A 21,720-nucleotide genomic window follows, 5' to 3' on the forward strand; every position below is an offset into this window, starting at 1 on the left:
CTTTGCTTATTCTGGGTCTCTTTACATTCCAAATGAAACTGGAGATTGTCTTTTTCATCTCATTAAAGAATAGTATTTGTATTTGTATTGGGATTGCAATTGAACGTGTAACTTGCATTTGGTAGGATTGTCGTTTTCATCCAGGGTTTTCCTCCTCTGGCAGACCCTCTATCCTTCCAAACATGATGCCCTTCTCCAAGCATGATGCTCATCTCCAAGGACTCCTGTGACATGCCCAAAGTATGTGAGACAGTGCTTCAAAACTGTTACCTCTAGCACCCTAATAGCTGTACTGTTTTGCCATTTTTTGAAAGGAAGTCTGTCTGGTATTCTCTAATTCTGCATTTACTGTGCAAAGAGCTGCAGTTTTAGGAAAAGAAATGTGTTAAAAAAGAAAAACCTATGCAGAACAGATCATCCGAGATGCTGGGCTGTACAAAGAGGAATGTGGCATCAGGATTGGTGGGAGAGTCATCAACAACCTGTGTTACACAGATGACACAACCCTGCTTGCTGAAACTGAGGAGGACCTGAAGCGCTTGCTGCCGAAGGTCAAGGACTGCAGCCTCCTATATGGATTGAAGCTCAACATCAAGAAAACAAAGATTCTCACCACTGGGCCAACTGGCAGCATCAGTATGGATGGTTGAAGAGATTGAGATAGTTAACAGTTTTAGTTTGCTTGGCTCCACAATCAACACTCTTGGTAACAGCAGTCAGGAAATCAAGAGATGAATTCCATTGGGAAAGTCAGCTGTGAGGGACCTCTCAAGAGTACTGAAGAGCAACGACGTCAGGCTGGAGACTAAGGTGCGCCTGATCTGGGCTATAGTCTTCACAATTACGTGCTATGCATCAGAGAGTTGGACAGTAAATAGGGTTGCTAGAGAATTTATGCCTTTAAGCTGTGGTGCTGGAGAAGAGTGTTGAATATACCATGGACTGTTAGGAGAACAAACAGGTTTGTCCTGGAGAGGGTGAAGCCAGAATGTTCCCTGGAATCAAGGATTCTGAAGCTTCGTCTGACATACTCTGGGCATGTTGCAAGGAGGGACTGGTCCTTGGAGAGGGACATCATGTTTGGCAGAGTGGAGGGGCGGCAAAGGAGAGGAAGACCCTCGATGAGATGGATTGATTCTGTGAGTGGAGTGGTGGGAATACGTGCATTTGAGATGGCTAGGTTGGCACAGGGTAGAACTCTTGTACATAGGGTCGCTATGAGTCGCAAACGACTCGATGGCACATAACAACAACAACAACAACAACAACAACGTGGTCATGCCAGCCGAACCCCAGACCCCTTCTGGGATAAAGCCTTCAGATGGTCTGTAAACCTGCCTCTGAAGGAAGCTACCTTGTTCCTCTACAGCAGCCTCTGTATTTCCTAGACTGTTCATTCAGAATTAAAGAACTCTGATAGCCAGCCATTTTCTCTCAGATTAGGAGAAGAACTCTGAGGGCATCCCCTGGTCTTTTCAAATAGTCTGGCTAACCAGCATTTTGTAAAAATTGCCCTTGGCTTGGACACATACCAAAGGCTTCCTTTGACTCAGCTGTGATTCAGCGCCATTGGCCACGTTTGTACTCTGGTTGTGATGTCTGTGTCCATGCCCCGGGCTGTCTGGACAAGCTGTCTCTCCGGTAAGGGGAACACTTAGTCTGGAGGAACATATTACGCCAGATGGAAGCATCCATTGATCTGCTGCCATTGCGGGGAGACAGCACTAAAAGTCGGCAAGTTGTCATGCCTGCTGTACCAGTCCATGAAGCTGGCATTGCTTTTATAACTCGAAATTCTAGGGGTTTGGATGGCTTTTACGGTATACTCTTTAAACAGCTTTCAATGTGTATGTCAGCCTACATGGACATCACCTATAACTTCAAGTGCCTGCTGAGACCCCAAGAGTGAGAACAATTGGTAACAAGTGATAACAAAAACAATGAGCTAGTTGCTACTGTGTCTGCTCCAGCGGATGGTGGCACCGTGTATTTCAGAGAAGAATTAGTTTCCATGGGATTTTTAAGGTTGTGACTTTGGGAAGTAGATCACTAGGTCTATCTTCTGAGAATCCCCTGGGTGGGTTCTAACTGCTATGCTTCTGGTTAGTAGTCAAGTGCTTAAAAAGTTCGTGCCAAGTAAGACTTCTAAAGAGGTGACCAAAACAAAGTCAAAACTGATTCCTAGCAACTGCACAGGTCAGAGTTGACCTGCCCTGTAAGGTCTCTAAGTCTGTACTCTTTAGGGAAGCCAAATGCCACATCTTTCTCCTTCACTGGCTGGTGTAGTCAAACCATGGCCTTTCTGTTCATAACTCAGTACTTAACCACTGCATGTCCTAGACCAAAAAGTGGTGACTTCAGTATGACTTACATCTCAACATCAAGAAAACAAGAATCTTCACCACTGAATCCATAGGCAATATCATGATAGATGTCCCCATCTAAAGACTAAAGTTGTCAGGATTGATTTTTGGTGGGGATTTACAATCAACACTCATGGTAGCAACAGAAAAGAAATCAAAAGATGGGTTGCACTAGGGAAATCTGCTATTAAGAACATCCCCAAAATTCTAAAGGGCACAGTGGTGGTCGTTATTAGGGGCTACCGAGCTGAATAAGACTCATAGCGACTCTATGAACAGCTGATCTGAACCCCGTTCTATCCTGTGCCATCCTCTTTATTTCTGACTTACCTAAGCCCGTTGCCACAGTCATCATGTCAATCCATCGCATTGAGGGTCTTCCTCTCTTTCACTGAGCCTCCACCTTTCCAAGCATGATGTCCCTTTCCCAGGAATAACTTCTCCTAGCAACATGTCCAAAGTGTGATGCTTCATCTTTGTCTCTAAGGAGCCCTCAGGTTGCAGTTTATTTAAGACCTGTCTGTTCTTTGGGCAGTCCATGGGATATTTGTCACTCTTCTCCAACACCACAACTCAACAACATCGATTTCAGTTAAGATTAAGGTGTGCCTGACCCAGACCCTCATATTTTCAATCATCTCGTATGCACCTGAAACTTGAACAATGATTAAGGAAGACTGGAAAAGGATAAATGACTGAATTGTGGTGCTAGGAAAGAGTATTGAATATCCTGTGGACTGTCAAAAGAACAAACAAATCTGTCCTGAAGGAAGTGTAACCAGAGTGCAAGGATGTTAGAGGCAAGGATGGTGAACATTTATCTCATTTGCTTTGGACTTAGACCTCCTGAAAATAGAAGCTAAAAGGAATTCATAAGAGGTCAGTAGTGGTTCACCTTCATCTGTGGGAGACCGTGGCTCAATTCCCACCAATGCACCTCAAACACAGGCACCACTTCACAGTCTAATACAGAGATATGCATGCTGCTATGATGCTAAGCAGGTCTGAGTGGAGCTTCTAGTCTGAGATATACTAGAAGAGAAGCCTGTCAACCCAGGTCTGAAAAGTAGCCAGGGGAAACCCTATCAGTCCCAGCACTTGATCTGATCCTGGGGATGGTGCAAGACTGGGCAGTATTTTGCTCTGTTATGTACAAGATCTCTATTAATTGTGGACAGTTAACTCCACAGCTTAATATAGGAATCCATAGGTGTTCTGTCAAAAAGTGCATCATGTCTGGCTGGAAAAGACAAAGCGTGATTCTCCATTGGCTGTTATCCAGCAGATGGCCATCTACAGTGTGAAGAGCATCAGATGAAACAGCAGACTGGGTCTTATTCCTGCTCCTTGCCTCTATGTTCCTTCCCCCATCAACTACTCTTTCCTCAACTCTGGAGGTGTCACAGACAGCACAGTGAGTGAAGAGGGAAGAGAGAAGAGTAAAGTGGAGCCCAGCACCACCCCCTTTCCCTTCTGCAGCTCTGTGGTCTGGGAAAGGAGTTGAGTTGGATGAAACACTGGGATTCTGACTTAATGGAACTTAATCCTTTAACATCAGTCTATTCTTTAATACCTGGAAGTGGCTGGAAGGCTGGCAAGTCATCCAAGGTCAGAGAAGATCTAGCAGAGCTTAAAGACAATAGTTTAAAAAAAAAGATCAAAGTGCCTCAAGCTTGTCCTCTCCTGAGTGATGTGCAATGAAGCAAACAGATCAATAGAGAGTAAACGAATAGGTGTGGTTAAGATGACACCGGCGTGCAGTCCAATCCAAAATGCGAAAAAAGTGTCATGAGTTATGGAGAGCTGATCCATGCATCTCCTGGACTCGGGTGGAATGAAGTCACTCTGACCTTATTTTAGATCTGACAGTATGTCCACTTCCTTCCTAGAGGCACCATAAGCAGGCTTAATTGATAGGATCTCCACAAAGAAATGATGACCCTCATTATTTTTCCAGCAATTACCTTCTTTGTGCAAAGGCACATCAAAACCAGCAAGGATCTGAGCTGCCACTAGGCTGCCTCCTGAAAGATTTTGTTTCACTTCATAAAATATTAACAAAGGAGGGGAAAAATACATTCGTGATGAATCAGAACTGAGTCAGAAAAATAGGATAAAATCACATCCCTGTCAGTGTTACAAAGGTGTTCCCCCACAATTATTACTGTGTTATTTACTGTGTTAATTATTACTGTGTTATTTGCATCATGAATCAAGAATTTGAGGATATAGGGTTCAATTTTTTAAAAATAATTTTAATGAACATTTACAGAGAATTTGGATTTCCATTCATTCATTGCTGCACTTCTCTACCCGCCCAGCCCTCTTCCCCCACCCCCCAGTTCTCTCGTCTCTTTCAAAAGTAAAAGAAAGACTCCCTCCCTGGTACACAATCCCCCTGCACCCCTCCCACTGCCCCAAGTACATTCCACTATGCAACCTTAATTGTGGACTCTTGTGATAACCATAATATCCTATCATACATCGCTTTTAAATTATTCAGTCCCTCATCTGTTTCAGTCCAGTATACACAATTTATCCAGTTTTTCTCAGTCTTACCCCCACCCTGATATCAGTCCCATTTTATAGCAGTGGCACCATGCAATATTTGTCCTTTTGCTACTGAGATATTTCACTCAGCATAATGTCCTCCAGGTTCACCCATTTTGGATAATATTGAATAAGTTCCTTGTTTTTCAATGCAGCATAGTATTCCATTGTGTGAATATACCACAGCTTCTCTATCCATTCGTTTGTTGATGGGCACCTAGGTTGTTTCCAACTCCTTGCTATTGTGAACAGAGCTGCGATAAACATTGGTGTGCATATATCTGCTTGGATGTCAGTTATGGTCTCTTGGGGTATATTCCCAGTAGTGGAATTGCTGGGTCAAATGGTATCTCTATTTGAAACTTTTTGAGAAAGTGCCATACTGCCTTCCACAGAGGTTGCACCATTTTACACTCCCACCAACAGTGAATAAGGATTCCAGTTTCTCCACAACCTCACCAACATTTGTTGTTTGCTGTTCTGTTAAATTTTGCTATTCTGACTGGGGTGAGATGATATCTCATAGTTGTTTTGATTTGCATCTCTCTTAAAGCTAGGGATTTTAAACATTTCTTCATGTGTTTGTTGGCCATCTGAATGTCTTCTTTGGTGAAGTGTCTATTCATATCCTGTGCCCATTTTTCAACTGGATTATTTACCTTTATCTTGTTGTGGTGCTCAAGTATTTTATAAATTCTAGATATAAGTCCCTTATCTGACATGTCATTACCAAACACTTTTTCCCAGTCGGTGGCTTCCCTTTTTACCCTGTTGGAGAAGTTTTTGGATGTGCATAGGGATTTGATTCTTAGAAGGTCCCATTTATCTATTTTATCTTCTCCTTGTTGTAGATTTTTCAGGATACTTGGAAGACTGTTTATGTCCTGGATTAGGACCAAGTTTTTCTTTAATGAAGTTTATAGTCCTTGGTTTTAGTAGGGTTCAATTTTTAAAAAGAAAAAAAATTATTCACTGTTTTGGACAAACTGTTGTTTGTTGTTGTTAAATGCAGTGGAGTCGCAGGCGACTCATAGCAACCCTATGAAGGAGAGTCCTTGATGCTTGGGTGCCTTTCATCCTCTCTCCAGGTTCATAGGGTTTCCGGAGGCAAGCTATTATGGAAGTGGATGCCACTCCTCCTTCCAAGCGTGTTTTAATTGGGGAGCTCCACTCAACTCTCTGTCCACATTAGGTAGCCAATCATGAATGCATTTGACACACCAGTGTCACGGTGTTCAGCCTCACAGCAACCAAAAGTGAATGCGGTATGGCAAACTATTAAAGCAAATAAAGGAGAAATAATATTCACATCTTATTCTTCAGATATTACATGCACTCTTCCCTTTCTATAGTGCAAACAAACCCCAGAACCTTCTAGAATGCCTCCCCAGCTCTCTCTGGAGCTCCGAAACTTCTGTGCAGACACACAGAACTTTCTAGAAGGCCTGCTCAGCTCTCTCTGGAGCTCTGAAGTTCCTCTGCAGATACACAGCTTCACTTCCTCCTGTTGTTCTTTTCTCCATTTTACCTAAAAGCAAACGGATGAGCTGCTTCTGGTATGAGAAGGAACATGATCTGGGTTTACAAGGAACAAAATCTGCTGCTTTGGGCAGACGTTTGAACCATTTAATCTTTGCCACTCAAATGGGTAGAGTTCAAGGAAAGTGAATTGTGGGGTTGTTAGGTGCTGTCGAGTGGAGTATGCCTCAGAGTGATCTTATGAACAACAGATTTGAATACCCTGTCTTACCCTGTGTCATCCTCATTATCTCTGATACACTTGAGCCCATTGCTGTGGTTACCAGGTCACTGTGCCCAACAAATGGCAGGTGTAGTGAGAAAGGCAACTTCTCTCCTTAGCACATTGCCTCCATTGACATTACTTCCCACGAGCGATTCTGGTCAAATCTATGAGCTCTTGGGGGGCACAGAGCTTTTCAAAGAAAATGTGGTAGCATTTTTAGAACTAATAATTTTTAAACGTTGCCCTATACAGGACTGCAGGTATAAGTCTGTGTGTGTGTTTATACTTGTTGGGGATGAAATACCTGTTGGTTAAAGAACAGACAAACAAATCATGAGTCCTGAAGTTTGGAGAGCAGCAATCGGAGAGAAAAAACAGAGAGGAGTTAGCAGAAGCCAGTAGAATGTAGACTTCCAGACTCATAGTTTTAAGTAGAAACATAACCTAGCTCCAAAGGGCTTTTCTATCTTTGTCCTATATCCTGGCATTCTCAATTGCCCACCAAATATTAAGGAAGCTCACCATTTTCACATCTCTTTGCCTTTGCAAAGACTTTACTTACTTTCCCCTTATTCAGCTGGCCTTTAAATGTTAAAGCCCCAGTTCTGCTAGTGCTTCCCCTCAGGAGCCTTTCTTGAACCCACAAATCCAGGTGATCTTTTTACTTCTCTTTGGCCCTGTATCACTTATCTAATCACTGTGTATATAACTACTTGTTCACATAGAGCTTTGTGTTCAGATAAACTGAGAAATGCCGTAATATGTTTCAACACACAGCTGTGAGAAATCCTAAAATGAACTGTTTAGCTTTCTTTAACTTAAAGTTTTTCCAGTTTATTTGACCACAGACTCTTCTTATTTTCAAATAGAATGATTATTTTACACACTAACAAGTATTCTTCTTAGATGTGCTATTCTTGTTGGGTGCCATCAAGACTCTACAAACAATAGATCGGAATCTTGCCCTATTTGGCACCATCATCAAGATTTCTCCATCCCCAAGGAGAGTATTTGGGAAGAGATGGTTCTGTCTTCTCTTTGAGGTCAGTTTTTGTATCATGAAGTTATTTATGAATGTTTGGCATACAAAAAAATGCTTATTTATCATCATAGAATGGTTCATACAAGCCAAAAGGTGAAAACAACTCAATGCCCCATCAATAAGTAAGTAGATAAACAGAGAACAGTATAACCACATTGTTTGTTGTTGTAGTTGTTGTGTGCCATCAAGTCGTTTGTGACTCATAGCGACCCTATGTACAACAGCTCTAAACCTTGCTCTATCCTGTGCCAATCGCATTGCCTCTGACACACCCATTCCGATTACCCCAGTCACTGAATCAATCCACCTCAAAGAGGATCTTCCCCTCCTGCGCTGTCCCTCCACCCTCCCAAGCATGATGTCCCTCTCCAAGGACCTGTCTCTCCTCACAACATGTCCAAAGTATGTCAGACGAGGCCCCAGAATCCTTTCCTCCAAGGAGTAGCCTGGTTTAATCCTCTCCAAGATGAATCTGTTTGTTTTCCTGGCAGTCCATGGTACATTCCATACTCTTCTCCAGCACCACAGCTCAAAGGCATCAATTCTCCTTCTGTCCTCCCTAGTCATTGTCCAAATCTCTGATGCATAACAAGTGATTGCAAAGACCATGGCCTGTATCAGGCGCACCTTAGTCTCCAGAGAGACACCGTTGCTCTTGAGTACTTTAGAGAGGTCCCTAACAGCAGACTTTCCTATCGCAGTATGTTTTTTGATTTCCTGGCTGCTGGTGCCAAGAGTGTTGACCATGGAGCCGAGCAAACTGAAGCTGTGAACAATCTTAATCTCTTCGCCATCCATCCTGATGCTAGCAATTGGTCCAGTGGTGAGAATCTCTGTCTTCTTGACATAACCACATTACAGAACAATATTTAGCCTTCAATGTGTCAGAAAGACACATTCGGATACATGCCATCACATGGATAATCTTTGAAAACATTATGTTCTGTGTTATAAATCAGATTAAAAAGACAACTACTTCTAGCTCTCTAGTCTTCCCACGTTACACAGCATTTATTATTATTACTATTGTGAATGATGCTGCTATGAACATCAGTGTACAGATCTCACTTTGTGTCTCAGGTCTATATGTTCATACAAATGTGAATGAATGATAGAATGACGGACCAATGTGATTTATGAAACTTTCACTCAAATAAAAAATTAATAATGATTTTTTTAAGAAAGACAACTACTGAATATTTCCATTTATATGAAATATTTGGAATAAGTAAATGAGTAGTGACAAGTTTGTTGGTGGCTTCTAGTGTCTGGAGGAAGGGGGAATGGGATGTTACTGCTGAAAGTGCACTGCTTTTCTGTTTGGGGTGATAAATAACTTCTGGAAAGCAATAATGGTGCTAGTTACACAGCATCATGAACAATCAATGTAGCTGAATTATAAGCATAAAAACAGCTAAAATGGAAAATTTTTGTCATGTACATCTTACTACAACAACACATTTTTAAAAAAGTACTTCTGTTTTGTTGAATAAAGGGATACATAAGTGAGCAATGATGAATGAAGAAGTCTCCAATTTGAATATTTGGGTTTTGATGCATAAACCTGTGGGTTGCTGGAAGTTGGACTGGACAGTTTCCGGAAGTCGCTTCCCTTCAGCCACTTCTTTATTTCTTTTCTTTTTAGTTACTTTTTTAGCCCTTTGACACCGGGGGACTAAAACACTAATGGAAATGGTTTTAGGAAATCCAAGGCAGATGATAAAAAGGAGGACAATCAACAGAGGAGATAAGAAGAGGTAGCAGGAGAGGAAAGGAGACAAATACTTACGGCAGGAATGACAACACCTGGGCAGCAAATCTTTGTGCTTCTGAGGTTATGTCCGTGCCACTGTGTCTATCTCTGCTTTCCTCTCCAAAAGCTAGACAAATTGTGTTCCCCTTTTCTCACTCCTTAATTTCCTCCCCGTCCCCCACCCCATGCCAAATGTCTTTGTTTTTGGTGAAACATTCTCCTAGGTTGTATAGCCCTGGTGTGTCCACTTGCCATACAGAGGTAACTTGTGGTTGCTGTGAAGCTGAACACTGTGACACTGTAATTGGTGGCGCTCCCTGGGCACTTAACGACAACAAACAATGTCAAATGGTGTAACAGTTGGACTGTTGATGTTGTTGATTGCTGTTGACTTGAGCATGACTCATAGTGACCCTATGAACAAAAGACCTTCAAGCCTTTCTATAACTTATTGCTGTTTCTCAAAGTTTGTAGTTTCCACTTGGACTATGAACCAAAAAGTTAGTGGTTCTCTTCCATCAGCCACTCAGCAAGAGAAAGATGGGCAGTCTCCTCATGTAAAGATTTGTGGTCTGCAAACAACAAATGCTGGCGAGGTTGTGGAGAAACTGGAACCCTTATTCACTGTTGGTGGGAGTGTAAAATGGCGCAACCACTATGGAAGGCAGTATGGTGCTTTCTCAAAAAGTTGCAAATAGAGATACCATTTGACCCAGCAATTCCACTACTGGGAATATACCCCAAAGAAACCATAACCACCACCCAAGCAGATATATGCACACCCATGTTTATTGTGGCTTTGTTCATAATGGCAAAGAGCTGGAAACAACCCAAGTGCCCATCAACAAATGAATGGATAGAGAAAGCTCTGGTATATTCACACAATGGAATGCTATGCAGTATTGAAAAACAAGGAACTCATGAAATATTATGCAAAATGAATGACCCCGGAGGACATTATGCTGAGTGAAATATCTCAGTCACGAAAGGACAAATATTGCATAGTGCCACTGTTGTAAAACAGGACTGATATCAGGGTTGAGAAAAGACAGAAAAGGAGGGGAGGAATGATTTATATTGCACTAAAACTGATGAGGGAGAAAACTGTCATTACAGAAGTTCAGAGTGAAGGTTGCTTAGTGGAGTGGACCTTTGCGGCGGGGTGGGGTGGGGTGGTGGTAATCCATAACAATGAAAGAGTTTTTATTTTTTTTCAAGGAGAAGAGTGAACTGGGGGGGGGCGAAGAGGGGACAGAGAGAAAAATGCAACAATGAATGACTGGAAACCATAAGGCTCTGTAAACTTTCATTAAAATAATTTTTTTTTAAAAAAAACCACAAACCTCAAAAATTATTAAAAATAAAAAAAAATTTGTGATCCCAGAAACCCAATAAGTCTCAATAGGTGGTGACTTTGGCTATTTTGGCATATGACATAAAGTAAGAAGAGTAAACATTAAGTGCAAAGCCATATTATCCAGCACTGAATGAAAATTTCTCATTTAATAGACAGGCAAATGGAAGTTAAATAAGTGCTCAAAGGGACATAGCTGGGGTACAATAGCTGCTCCGGGGCCTCAAGCACTCTAAGTCCTAGCCTAGCACCCTTTTCCTACCTTTTTTGAACACAAATAAGGTCAGAATGTTGTATGGTAACAAATGAGAATGATGAAGACTACAAGTAATGTGATTTTCAAAGGATGAATTGCATGCAGTCAACAGAGTGAAATGAATGACTAAGTACTAGCTCACAGTGCTATTGTTCCTCCCTAGGAATATGTGTTCTCTCCAGCCATCAATGGTCCTTGCCATCAATGAAGATGAAAAATTGCACGCATTGAATAAATCATCAGTAGATCATATTGGTTGCCGAGGGGACACGAGGTAAGACCTGATTTTTAAACAAATTCAGGAAAGTTCTCTAACACTTTCTCATACTTAAGCTTCTACCTCTGTTGAAAACTGATGATGACAAGAAGGGATTGTTGCAATTTTAATGCACCAGTCTTTCAAGTTCCCCTCTGCTCCTTGCTGCAGATTCTTAAGCTGTGACGGGAAAGCAATCTCAATATTAGCCTACTTCCATAAATTGAAAAAAAGTCACTTGACTTCTCTTTCTTCAAACTCCCAAAGAGTGTTAGTTGTTTACTTACTTAAACAAAGGGCTTATGAGGTACTAACATGTTGTTGTTTTGAATCCACCAAGTTTTCTTTGGAAATGCTCAGGCAGACTCATAGACTAACTAGCCAGTCATCTAAAGTAACTGTCTTCTGTCGTGTGATTCCGGGGAACCACAGCCACTCTGGTGGTGACGGTCCGTGTTTGTCTGTAGGGCTAAGACTGCCTTTCCAAGATTGCAAATCACAAGTAGGGAGAGTGTCCACCCTTCTCTGCCGTTAGCAGAACAACTCCCCTACGAACTAGGGCTTCCTGAAATATGGCACACACATATGGAAACCCCAATCGTTTGTTAAAGAGAGATATTTAACTTCTAAAAGAAGAGAGTAAAAATATATTTCTTTTCCCCCGTCCCAATTCCTTTTGGAATGGCTCCAGATACATAAAGAAATGCTTTCTGGAAACATTCTTTTGCTCTTTAATTTTTAGTCTTTTTCTGCTCTATTTTCTGACATCATCATCATCATAGCCAGATTAATTAATTTACAGGAATGGCTGTAACAGTTTTCACCCTCTACTCAAAGACACAAATCAGTGGATTTCCCTGACCCAAAGGATAAATTTAAATTTTCTTTCCTGGTGTCTTAGAACTTGTCTGTCCCCTCCACTGCTTTCAAGCTGTCTGCTTCTGCCTACTCCTTGTAATTACTGCTGTATGACTATATACTGATCCCAATGCATCCCTGCTCCAGCCTCTGTTCACTCAGCCTGTGAAATCACTACTGTCTTTTTTTTTTTTTAAATTTGTTATGTGTGTACCGTCAAATTGGATCTGACGTGTACAGGAGGAGATTGTCCCTCCTTCTTCAGCAGAGCATCTGGTGGATTTGAACTGTGCACCTCTGGGCTTGCAGTTCAGTTTCTTGCCACTAGGCCACCAGAGCTCGCTGAAATCACTACTGTCTTTCAAAGGCAATTTCCTTCTCTCATTATGCCTTCTAGGGTCTTCCAACAGGAAATAACTTAATCTATCTCCCAATACCCATTGCCTTTTTGTGGGAAGATGGGAAGGGTGTGGTAATAATCTTACAACACTTGGCACAAGCTACTTTCATTACATTTGTTTGTGGTAAAAATCTCTTTCCCTTTCTTGAAATTATGTTCTTCGAGGTGGGCAGGGCCCAGACAGCACGCTGCCATTTTAATTTTCATTTCTCCTGTCACACTTTACGCGGGATCAAATGAATAAAAATGCAAGATCTAAAATTGGGTTTGTCTTACACAATTAAGCCCTATGAGAATTCCAACCTTTATTATGTACGTGGGCACTTACAGGCATTTTGTTCTTAGAAGCCAAGACTGGACATGTTGAAAAAAGAAAAGAATTGTATAAAAATTACAATGAAGAAGCTGACCAGCTGGATCCGACCTGCAGATGTGTGCTGTTGGTTCACACAAAGTTTTTTGGATTTTGTTTTTTTTTTTAAAGAAAATATTCACCAACATGAATAAAATAGCAACAAAATTTTGAGAAAAGTCACATGAAAAGTCTTATTTGCAAATCATCATGAAAAACAAAAGATCTAGCATCCAGGGATTGCGTGCTCACATGGCAATGTGGTACGGAATAGTTGGCTGTCCACTGCATAGGTCTCTGCCAACCCACATCACTGGCTTGTATTATCTACCCCAGCTCCATTAGGAAATGGAATTTGAAGTGCTGGGCATATATGAGACAGAATAAGAGTAAAGAGAGCAATAATGTCAGAGTAAGACTATGCAGAATCAAGATGAGCTCAAGTTTGAAGACAGGCCACAGTGAATTGGAAAAAGGATGAAAAACCAAGAAAAGCTGTTGTGTCTTTAGAAATGAGGACAGAGCAGCAGCAGCAATTTAATTGGGCTGAGTAGATAGTCTTCATATCCACATGGCAAAGAAGCAAGAAAGAAAACAAATCATTGCAGCAGAACCAAACCCTCAACGAGATGGGTCAGCACGGTGACTGTGACCATGGGCTCAAAGATGCTGGCGATCATGAGGACGCTTCGGGATAGCGGAAGGTTCAGATCTGTTGCTCACAGGGATGCTCTGAGTCATAGATGACTTCATGGCCCCTCAAAACAACTCTTACGAAAAGTCAGTTCCTAGAATCTTCCTACTACTCAGCAAGACTTGGAGCTAAGGATTGAAAAGTCTTGCAACTGTAAGGAATCTAGGCTTTTACCAAGCCCAGAAGGATCCAAGTAAGAGCAATCAGAGCCTGAAAGCCCTAAAATCTCGCCCTTGTCTCCTTTTAGAGGATGCTTTCCCCTGAAAACAGCTCCGTTTTGCTCTGAGGACCCCGGCCCACTTGGCCACTAGAGGGCCCCACCACACACTACATTCGGGCTCCATCAGAAGGATTGGCTCCCCCTGATTGCCTGGGGAGGTTCTCATGATACTCACTTTAGCTTTAGAGGAAAGTAATTTGGGATTTTTCCAACCTTATCTTTAGAAAAAAAGAAATATTGAACATCTAATGCATGAGAAAGCAAAGTATAAGAGCTTTGTAAAAAGCAAGACCATGTGACAGGTGACGAAAAGCCTTTAGCTGCATGGGCTTCTCGTTGGCTACAGAGTTCACATCTGATCTGCAGTTTGTTTCTCTCTCATGGCTTATTCTCCCACCAGGGCTTGTGGTCCCTCCTTTCTCCAGGAGAGAGAAGCCCCAGCAGGAGGTGTGAAGAGATGGATCCTGGGCAAAGGGCTGAGTCCATGCCAAGCTTACCTAGTTCACTCTTGAAGGTGTGATCTTGGGGAAGGACGGAGGGAGAATTCCGAATACTTCCTCCCCCAATGAACCAGTTCACATTGGGGTTCCAGCGGTTGACAAAGCCACAGAGATGATTCTCTTCAAAGTCGCATTCTAGCAAGACAGGAGAGAGAGAAAGAGGGGGAAAAACCAAAACTCAACACATTTTATGGAGACGCTGTCATACCTGGAATTTCCCCTTATGGCGTTAGATTCCTCTCTCTGTCCCTTGGCACAGTGAAGAGGTATACGGGGACCCCATGGAAAATACCCACCAAAGAATGGAGTGAAGTGAGACACTGATGCTGCCGTATGTAGTCTTTTCATGAAGGTGACAGTTGTAGGAAGCTGTCTGGTTCTGAAGAATCAAGTTCTAACTCAGCATTGTGCCTTCTGACTATGGGTCTTCTCCTTCCTGACCATGCATGTGGCAACTCTGACTTAGAACTTCTTTCCAACTTGGCCTCTTCATATGTGTAAAGTGGATAATGTTCCCACCTCACAGAGTTATTGCTGAGTAATCTTCAAACATGTTGCCCACCACCCATTCTCTCAGCTGGTAGCCCACTCCTCAACCCCTTTCTCCCTTGGTGGCAGGTAAGAAGCCCACGGAAGAGACATGTACTTCCTAAGATGCTAGTGATATCCTGCTTTTCTTACAAGTGAGAACCCAGTCAGAATAGTGTGGGCAGGGATAGCCTAGGCTTGGGGTCTCTTCCGTAGCTACCGAGTGAAGAAGAAATGAGAAAAGAACATCCCTCATGCCTTGCTTTTCAGTGGTATTGCCATGTTTGCTCACATAAACGATTCCCAGTCAACAGATTCCCCTTAGTGGGAATGAGAAGCTCATAAGCCAGGGCCTTCATAGACTCTCATGTTCTTGCAATCAAAAATGTGAAGTTGGGCTGTACTGGCCATCTCCCATTTGTGCTTGCACATCTACTCTCTCCAGGCTGGCTGGTCTCTGGAGGCTGTTCTATACAGACTATGTCAATCTCCTGCCTCTGGCTTCCTGCTGGATTTGGCCAATGGAAGGTGGGAGAAGAGCGAGGTTGGATGTTTATGCCCTCAGCTTCCACACTGCGAGGTCTCCGTGTTGGCTGCATGCTCATCCTTGTGAAGTCTTCACCACTCAAGTCTTGTCTCCAGGTTTTGGCAACTTCTCTTCATCTGCTTCTTCAGATCCACGATGATAATGGTTTATGCCTCACTGGTTGCTAGTCCTGGATCATTTTGCCAGCCTCTGCTGGTTCTCTCTCCTTTCTCCTATCACACTCTGGAGTCCTTTTTTACTGAACTTCCTTCAAATGCCTCAGGTTGACAGTACCCTCTGTTTTCCGTTTTCTTCCTGCCAAAGCCCTGGCTGAGTTACCAATGTGTTTTCACTTTAGGGAGCATAGTAATCTAATGAGGTATGCATTTTCTTCTCCCCATTTCACAGATGATGACACTGAGGACAAGAGACTCAGCAGGCTGAGTTGACAGGTGGGGTCCCTCCAGGTGTCTGACTTTAGTCTCTGGTTATGCTGGTGACTATGCTGCTGCCTTAAGGAATGTGGCCCACATGAAGGCCCAAGGAAGCATGGATCCCCCTGTTTTCTTTTATACTTGCATTAAAGACGTCGTTGAAAGGTCAAAACAGAGAAGTGAGATTTTAGGGAAGTTGTCAAAAACCTCTTTTTGGTACAGAATCCTTCCCAACCATTTGATTGTGGTTTGGGTGAAAGGTTACAGAGCTCAGAGTCACATCTGACTCTCCTTTAGCTCCTCCCACTCACTCAGTCTCTGAAACTGTAAATGATGGAAAACTCTCCACTCTTTCCCCGCTTGCCTAGTCCACTGCCAACCTCCTATTTTAGAGCCGTCCTACCTCCTTTCTGTAAGATTACAAGTTTCCTATATGAACTTTCCTGTCTTATATGTTTTCTTTTCTTCCCGACCTGTTTCCCGTGGCAGCCAGTCACCGCCCTGCCAGGGGGCTGCCTGCTCCTCCCCTGCTGACTGACTTTTGCTGTGGTTCTGGGGTGCCATTGAGTCGAGTACCCTCATATCGACCCTATGAACAACAAATCTGAATCCCATCCTATCCTGGCTCTTCCTTACCATCTCTGATACACTTGACTTCCAGGGGTTCCTGAACATGACATTCATTAAGTCTGACTTCCACAGCCTGGATCAATAGTCTTCTTCACAAATCCCTTCTTTCATCGTCCTTGAGTTTTGACTTGTAACTGACCCTCCTGCAGATTTCTGAGGCTGTAAACTGCATGAGAGGAGATTGTTGATCTTGAGTCTCACTTCAAGAAGGCTCACACGTGTATTTGGACCTGCCCTGTATTTTATTCCTACACAGGTCTGCCCGCAAAGAACTACTCTTTTATTCCTATTCTCTGTTTTTACTCAACTATATTCCTCTACCTCTTGGACTTTAGTCCAAATGCAGCCATTTTACTAAATCATCTCAATCTTCTCATCTCTTTCCCTCACCCATGGCTTGTTCTTTTCCTCCCAGTATTTATTATACACAGAAATAATTTCAGGAGTGGAGGAGTAGGTGTGAGCAAAGAGGACAGGAGTTAATACCTTTTCTCTCAGAACCTGGCGGGTAAGAGGCACCCAAACAAGTGCCATCTAAGTGACATCGGTGGCTGCAGGGATGGGGGGATGGTGTGCCAAGAGAGAAAGGGAAGTTACACTATGACTGATTTTCTGGGAAAAGCCACAGAAAGCTGAGTTTGCAGCAAACTGGAAATGATTTTTATTAGAACTTATTAAGGTTAAGGCAGCAGCTCTGAGGTCACCATTGTTAATTCAGGCAGTCCAAACAACTTTAATGAGCTATACTGCACTTAAGACCAAAACAGCATGCAAGCGAACCTTACAAAAAAATTTAAATGTCTGTGCAATATGCAGTCCTTTCTATCAAATATGGCTTCTAGGGCTGAGTCAGTTCCCTCTAGCAACACAGCTTTTACTAAAAAAATTCACATTCTGATTCAATGAAAATGAAAGCCACTTACCAATGCAGTAGCCGGTTGTCATCTTGATTTCAAAGAGCGCAATACTGGCTGTGTTTCCCCGCCCTAGGACACCTTCAGTCAAAATCTGCACAACACATGGGGAAAAGGGGTTAGGCTTCAAAACAATGTGGTTCTTTGGTTGAGTCATTAGATACTAGTCGTGTCACTCAGCAATCCTGGGCAAAACAAGATTATTTTTTCCAGCTAGTTGCTCTTGGAGACCAACCTTACTATGTGTTTTATTAAAAGAATGTGTTTATATACATATATGTGTTCACATATGTGTATATATCTCATTGCTGCTGATTTGGAATCCACCCTCCAGTGGGTTTTCAGAGGCTGTAACTTGCACAGAAGGAGACTGTCCAACTTTCTAACAGCAGAACAGCCGGTCATTTCAAACTGCCTGCCTTTTGGTTGCCAGTGCAACATATTCCCTACATCACCAGAGCCCCCTGTGCATACAAAGAAATATGCATACACACTGAGAACTTTGAGGTAAGTTTCATTAGAAACTCAAGAATCTGTCTCTGATTGTTACCCTCCTTGCACTGTCTCCAGTGCTGGTGGAGGTGAAGAAAGGAGCCTGTATTCCTGGGGAAAGCAGAAGCTGATAGCAGAGGCTTCAGCAGTAAAAAACCTTTTCAGGAGGAGATGGGAAACATAACTTGTGTTGGTGGTGGGAGGTGTCAGCAGATGATGGAGGTTCAAACACTAACTTCTACTTTTTATACAGATGTAAAGTTTGGGAAAAATTATTTTTCTTTTAAGAAAAATATTACTTTTATGTTTTGTTGTTTTGCTAAATCTGCACAGCAGAATATAAACACATTCAGCAGTTTCTACATTATAATTCAGCAGCATTGATTATTTTCCTCAGATTGTGCCATGCTCACCCTCCCTTTCTGATATGTTTTTCCTTCATTAACATAAACTACTTGCCCCAAAGTTTCTTAGCTAATCTTTTGAGTTACTGTGATCAGAAAATGGGAAAATTTTATACAAAATGTGGAGCATGACAATTTGTGTGCCTGGTTTTAAATACAGTTGTAGTTCACAGTCTGTCCTATATCTGAGAGACATCACTTTTTTCTGATGTGGTTTTAGCCTGACACTTCATCCTTAGACTGGTGGATTAAGTGTGTGATATACTGTTGGGAGGACATAATGAAATAGGAGAATCTTACACCCTCCATGTGCCTTCTTTCAGACCATGACAAGGAGGGACTCTGAGCAGGCAGGAGGGATAGCACTTTCAGAACAAGAGGAAAGGATGGGGATTAAAGGGAGTTTAGGAATGACGAGGGTTTTCCTGACACAATCTCACTAAATATGCCTCATGGACAACCAAAGGCAGAACCATGCTCAAGCTCCACCCCAGTCCATACTCAGCTTCGTCGTAGGTTCTCCACCTTTCTTTCCCCACACTCTGAAGGAACAAATTCCATATTGAAAAGAAAACATAATGACCTTTATGTATCAATAATTTTAAAAAATATTTTCATTACATATGGCATTTTAGTAAAAATTACAGCAATCGAACCCTTAGGACAAAAATATAAACACATACTACACACAAGGAAGGAAGAGGCAAAAACAAATTATAAGAAATGAGAATTCTCCTTGCTGCCCTTAACAAGCCAATTTTTATTGAAAGGTTTAACCTCATTTAAATTCTTAAAGAAAGACCATTTAAATAAGTGAGAATTCCGGAAGAGGTTATTTTAAAGGAGAAAAAAGCCCCACAATATTAACTTACATTACTAATATTCTTTTGTAATGCATATACTATAAAAGATCATATTTTAATGCAATAAATGACTTCAAAGGCTGCAGTTTTCACAAGGTCTCAAAAGAGCACAAAACACCCATGTCCAACCCTCTGCCTTCTTCCTAGATGACGCCTACCTTGAATTTCCTGGGACTGTTTTGCAAATCCAGACTGGCTATGAGCCAACTGTCTGAAGTTTCTCTGGTCGACCACAGTAAGCGGTCAAAGCTTTCATCTTCAAATCTCACATAGAGGCTCAATTTGCTGGGCTCTGCCAGAGACTCAGAAGATGCAGTTATCTGATACACTAAACGGAGGCAGCTCCATTCCTCGGCCTGCAAGTCAGAACTGAGCAGGATGGCCTTCTCACCTTGTTTGGCAAATGAAGTGTCTACATAAATGTAATGTCCTGGAAAGAGAAAGGAACACAGAAGAGGAATCAATCGTATGCCTGCAAGTCAGGAAAATAAGTGGTGCAGAACATTTATAAGCAGACAATCTCCACATGCATTTTGTTTGAATTCCATAACGTTGTCTCAATACCATGTCTTTGATTGTGAAACATTAGAAAAGGTCTGGTGACACTTGGGCTGCTTTCTCACATGACAACAGCAGGCTAGAACTGGGTAGTGTTGTATCTTTAGAGGGTGGCATGTGATCTCTACTTTGCCACAGTCATCACCACTGCCTACTAACCTCTAATATGAAGCCCAGTGTCTACTGTGATTTTATACCCAGCTTTCTTATCACATTGTATGCAGCACCTTGACTCCCATATGCATATGCATTTGAGAACCCTGCCTAAGAGTGATCAAAACCTGGAGAAACAGCAGGGACAGATGAAGCACCTAGGACAGAATCAAAATGCCATGGAGGATTTGACCATCTCCTCCTGTCTTGCTTCATGTGGAGTGATGTATTCTGCATTTGACTTGCAATATTACAACCTGGACCTTGTTGGGACCGGGTAGGAAAATGTAATTGAAAACCAATTTTTTTATTAGGGATAAAATCTTTTATCCTTATGCTTTTCCATGACTAGATCTTAGGCTTAGGATAACTAAATGAGAAAGTATGCACGAGACATGTTCAACAGAGCTTAGAAAACAGTGAATTCTGGGACTAGTAATAACCATCTGCTCTTATCCTTCCTCCCCTTTCCTAGCCTCCTTCATCTTCCTCTCTTCCTTCATCTTGTCTTTTTTTAAGTTATTGATCCTTTTCACTCTTCACCTCCTTTTTATTCTTTCCTTACTCCTTTTATCTTTTTAACATTGGAAAGTGTTCTGGATGCACTTGGATATTGAAACTGTACGGAAAAAAACTTTGAGCTAAGAATCTTAACTGGAACTTGCCCAACTCAGTTCAGTACGTCTGCGTTTTGTATGGCAGCAAAATGATCTGCTCTGGGTCTCTGGAGACCACAACCTTTCTAACCTGCATTAGTCTGTTGTTCTCCATTGTGTGACCTCCCACCTTATTGCTTTCAGATTCAGTACCCTAACACCAGACTCTTACTAGAAAGGGCCTACAATGCTGCTTTGTTTTATGCTGTATTCTTCAGTCCCTTCTCCCCTGCTTGTTACCCCAGATGCCAATCTTGGCTATGATCCTTGTCTCAGTGGCGAGTACAGACAGACCAGCACCCCCCAAACTGATGACTGTCCTCACAGTTAGGGCATTGTCTTCAGGGAATCTTTTTGTCTGCTGAAGGGTTTTAAGATCAAGATCTATCTCCAGCTGGCAGTTTCCTTGGCATGGGAACCACCCACTGGGTGTAAATAGCAACTGCTTCTTGATGACAACCCAGGCCCTGTCTTGTGCAGAAAAGGGGATGTTGAAGCAATCACCAGAACGGCAATTGTTGGTTTTGTGTACCACTAAGCCAGTTTAGACTCACAGCTTACTGCTTCAGTTATATGTCCTACATGTGGATTCTCTTAGATTTTGAAATATTAAACTGGGCTTTTGATAACAACCCTTTTTGACTCATAGTGCTATTTCATTGTGACATGAGGGGATATATATGTGCTATCCTACTTTCCCTAGTCTCTGCTACTATCTCAAATGAAAGAATTATAAGGACTTTGAGAATTAGGGTTGAAATAGAAGGCCCAAAGCATTTCAAACTTTTTCTGAGAAAGTACACACTTAAGGGGAGTCTATAAATGGCACAAACTTCATTTACTCATATAATAATCAAAAGGTTAGAAGTTCAAGGTCACCCAAAAGCACTTTGGAAGAAAGAACGGTGAATCTACTTTTGAAAAAAAATGAGCCATTAAAAAGCCTCTATGTATACTGAATTGAAACAGATGAGGGAGAGAACAGTTTAAAAGTGATATATGATAGCATATATGATTATCACCGGAATCCAGAATTAAGGTTGTATAGCGGAGTGCAATGGGGTGGGGAGTGTCGGGGTAGGGGGGATTGCATACCAATGAAAAAGTTTATCTTTTGCTTTTCAAAGAGAGGAGTGAACTGGGGTAAGGGGTGTAAAGAAAAAAAGTGCAACAATGAATGAATGAAAATCCCAAATCTCTATAAATGTTAATGAAAATAA

The 21,720-nt window shown here is 42.0% G+C and overlaps 1 protein-coding gene across 1 annotated transcript in view; it reads right to left on the bottom strand.

Moving 5' to 3' along the window:
- The window catches only part of MAMDC2 (MAM domain containing 2), a 233,989-nt gene that overhangs the window by 128,415 nt on the left and 83,854 nt on the right, over window positions 1-21,720 (bottom strand). The window contains exons 3-5 of the mRNA XM_006894405.1: window positions 19,292-19,563; window positions 17,384-17,468; window positions 14,340-14,477 (exon numbers count right to left, since the gene is read on the bottom strand). Coding sequence (XP_006894467.1) covers window positions 14,340-14,477; window positions 17,384-17,468; window positions 19,292-19,563 — 495 coding nt within the window. The remainder of the gene's footprint in view (window positions 1-14,339; window positions 14,478-17,383; window positions 17,469-19,291; window positions 19,564-21,720) is intronic.

Source organism: Elephantulus edwardii, unplaced genomic scaffold, assembly GCF_000299155.1.
Source record: "Elephantulus edwardii isolate Elephantulus edwardi_28Jun2011 unplaced genomic scaffold, EleEdw1.0 scaffold00141, whole genome shotgun sequence".
NCBI lineage: Eukaryota > Metazoa > Chordata > Mammalia > Macroscelidea > Macroscelididae > Elephantulus > Elephantulus edwardii.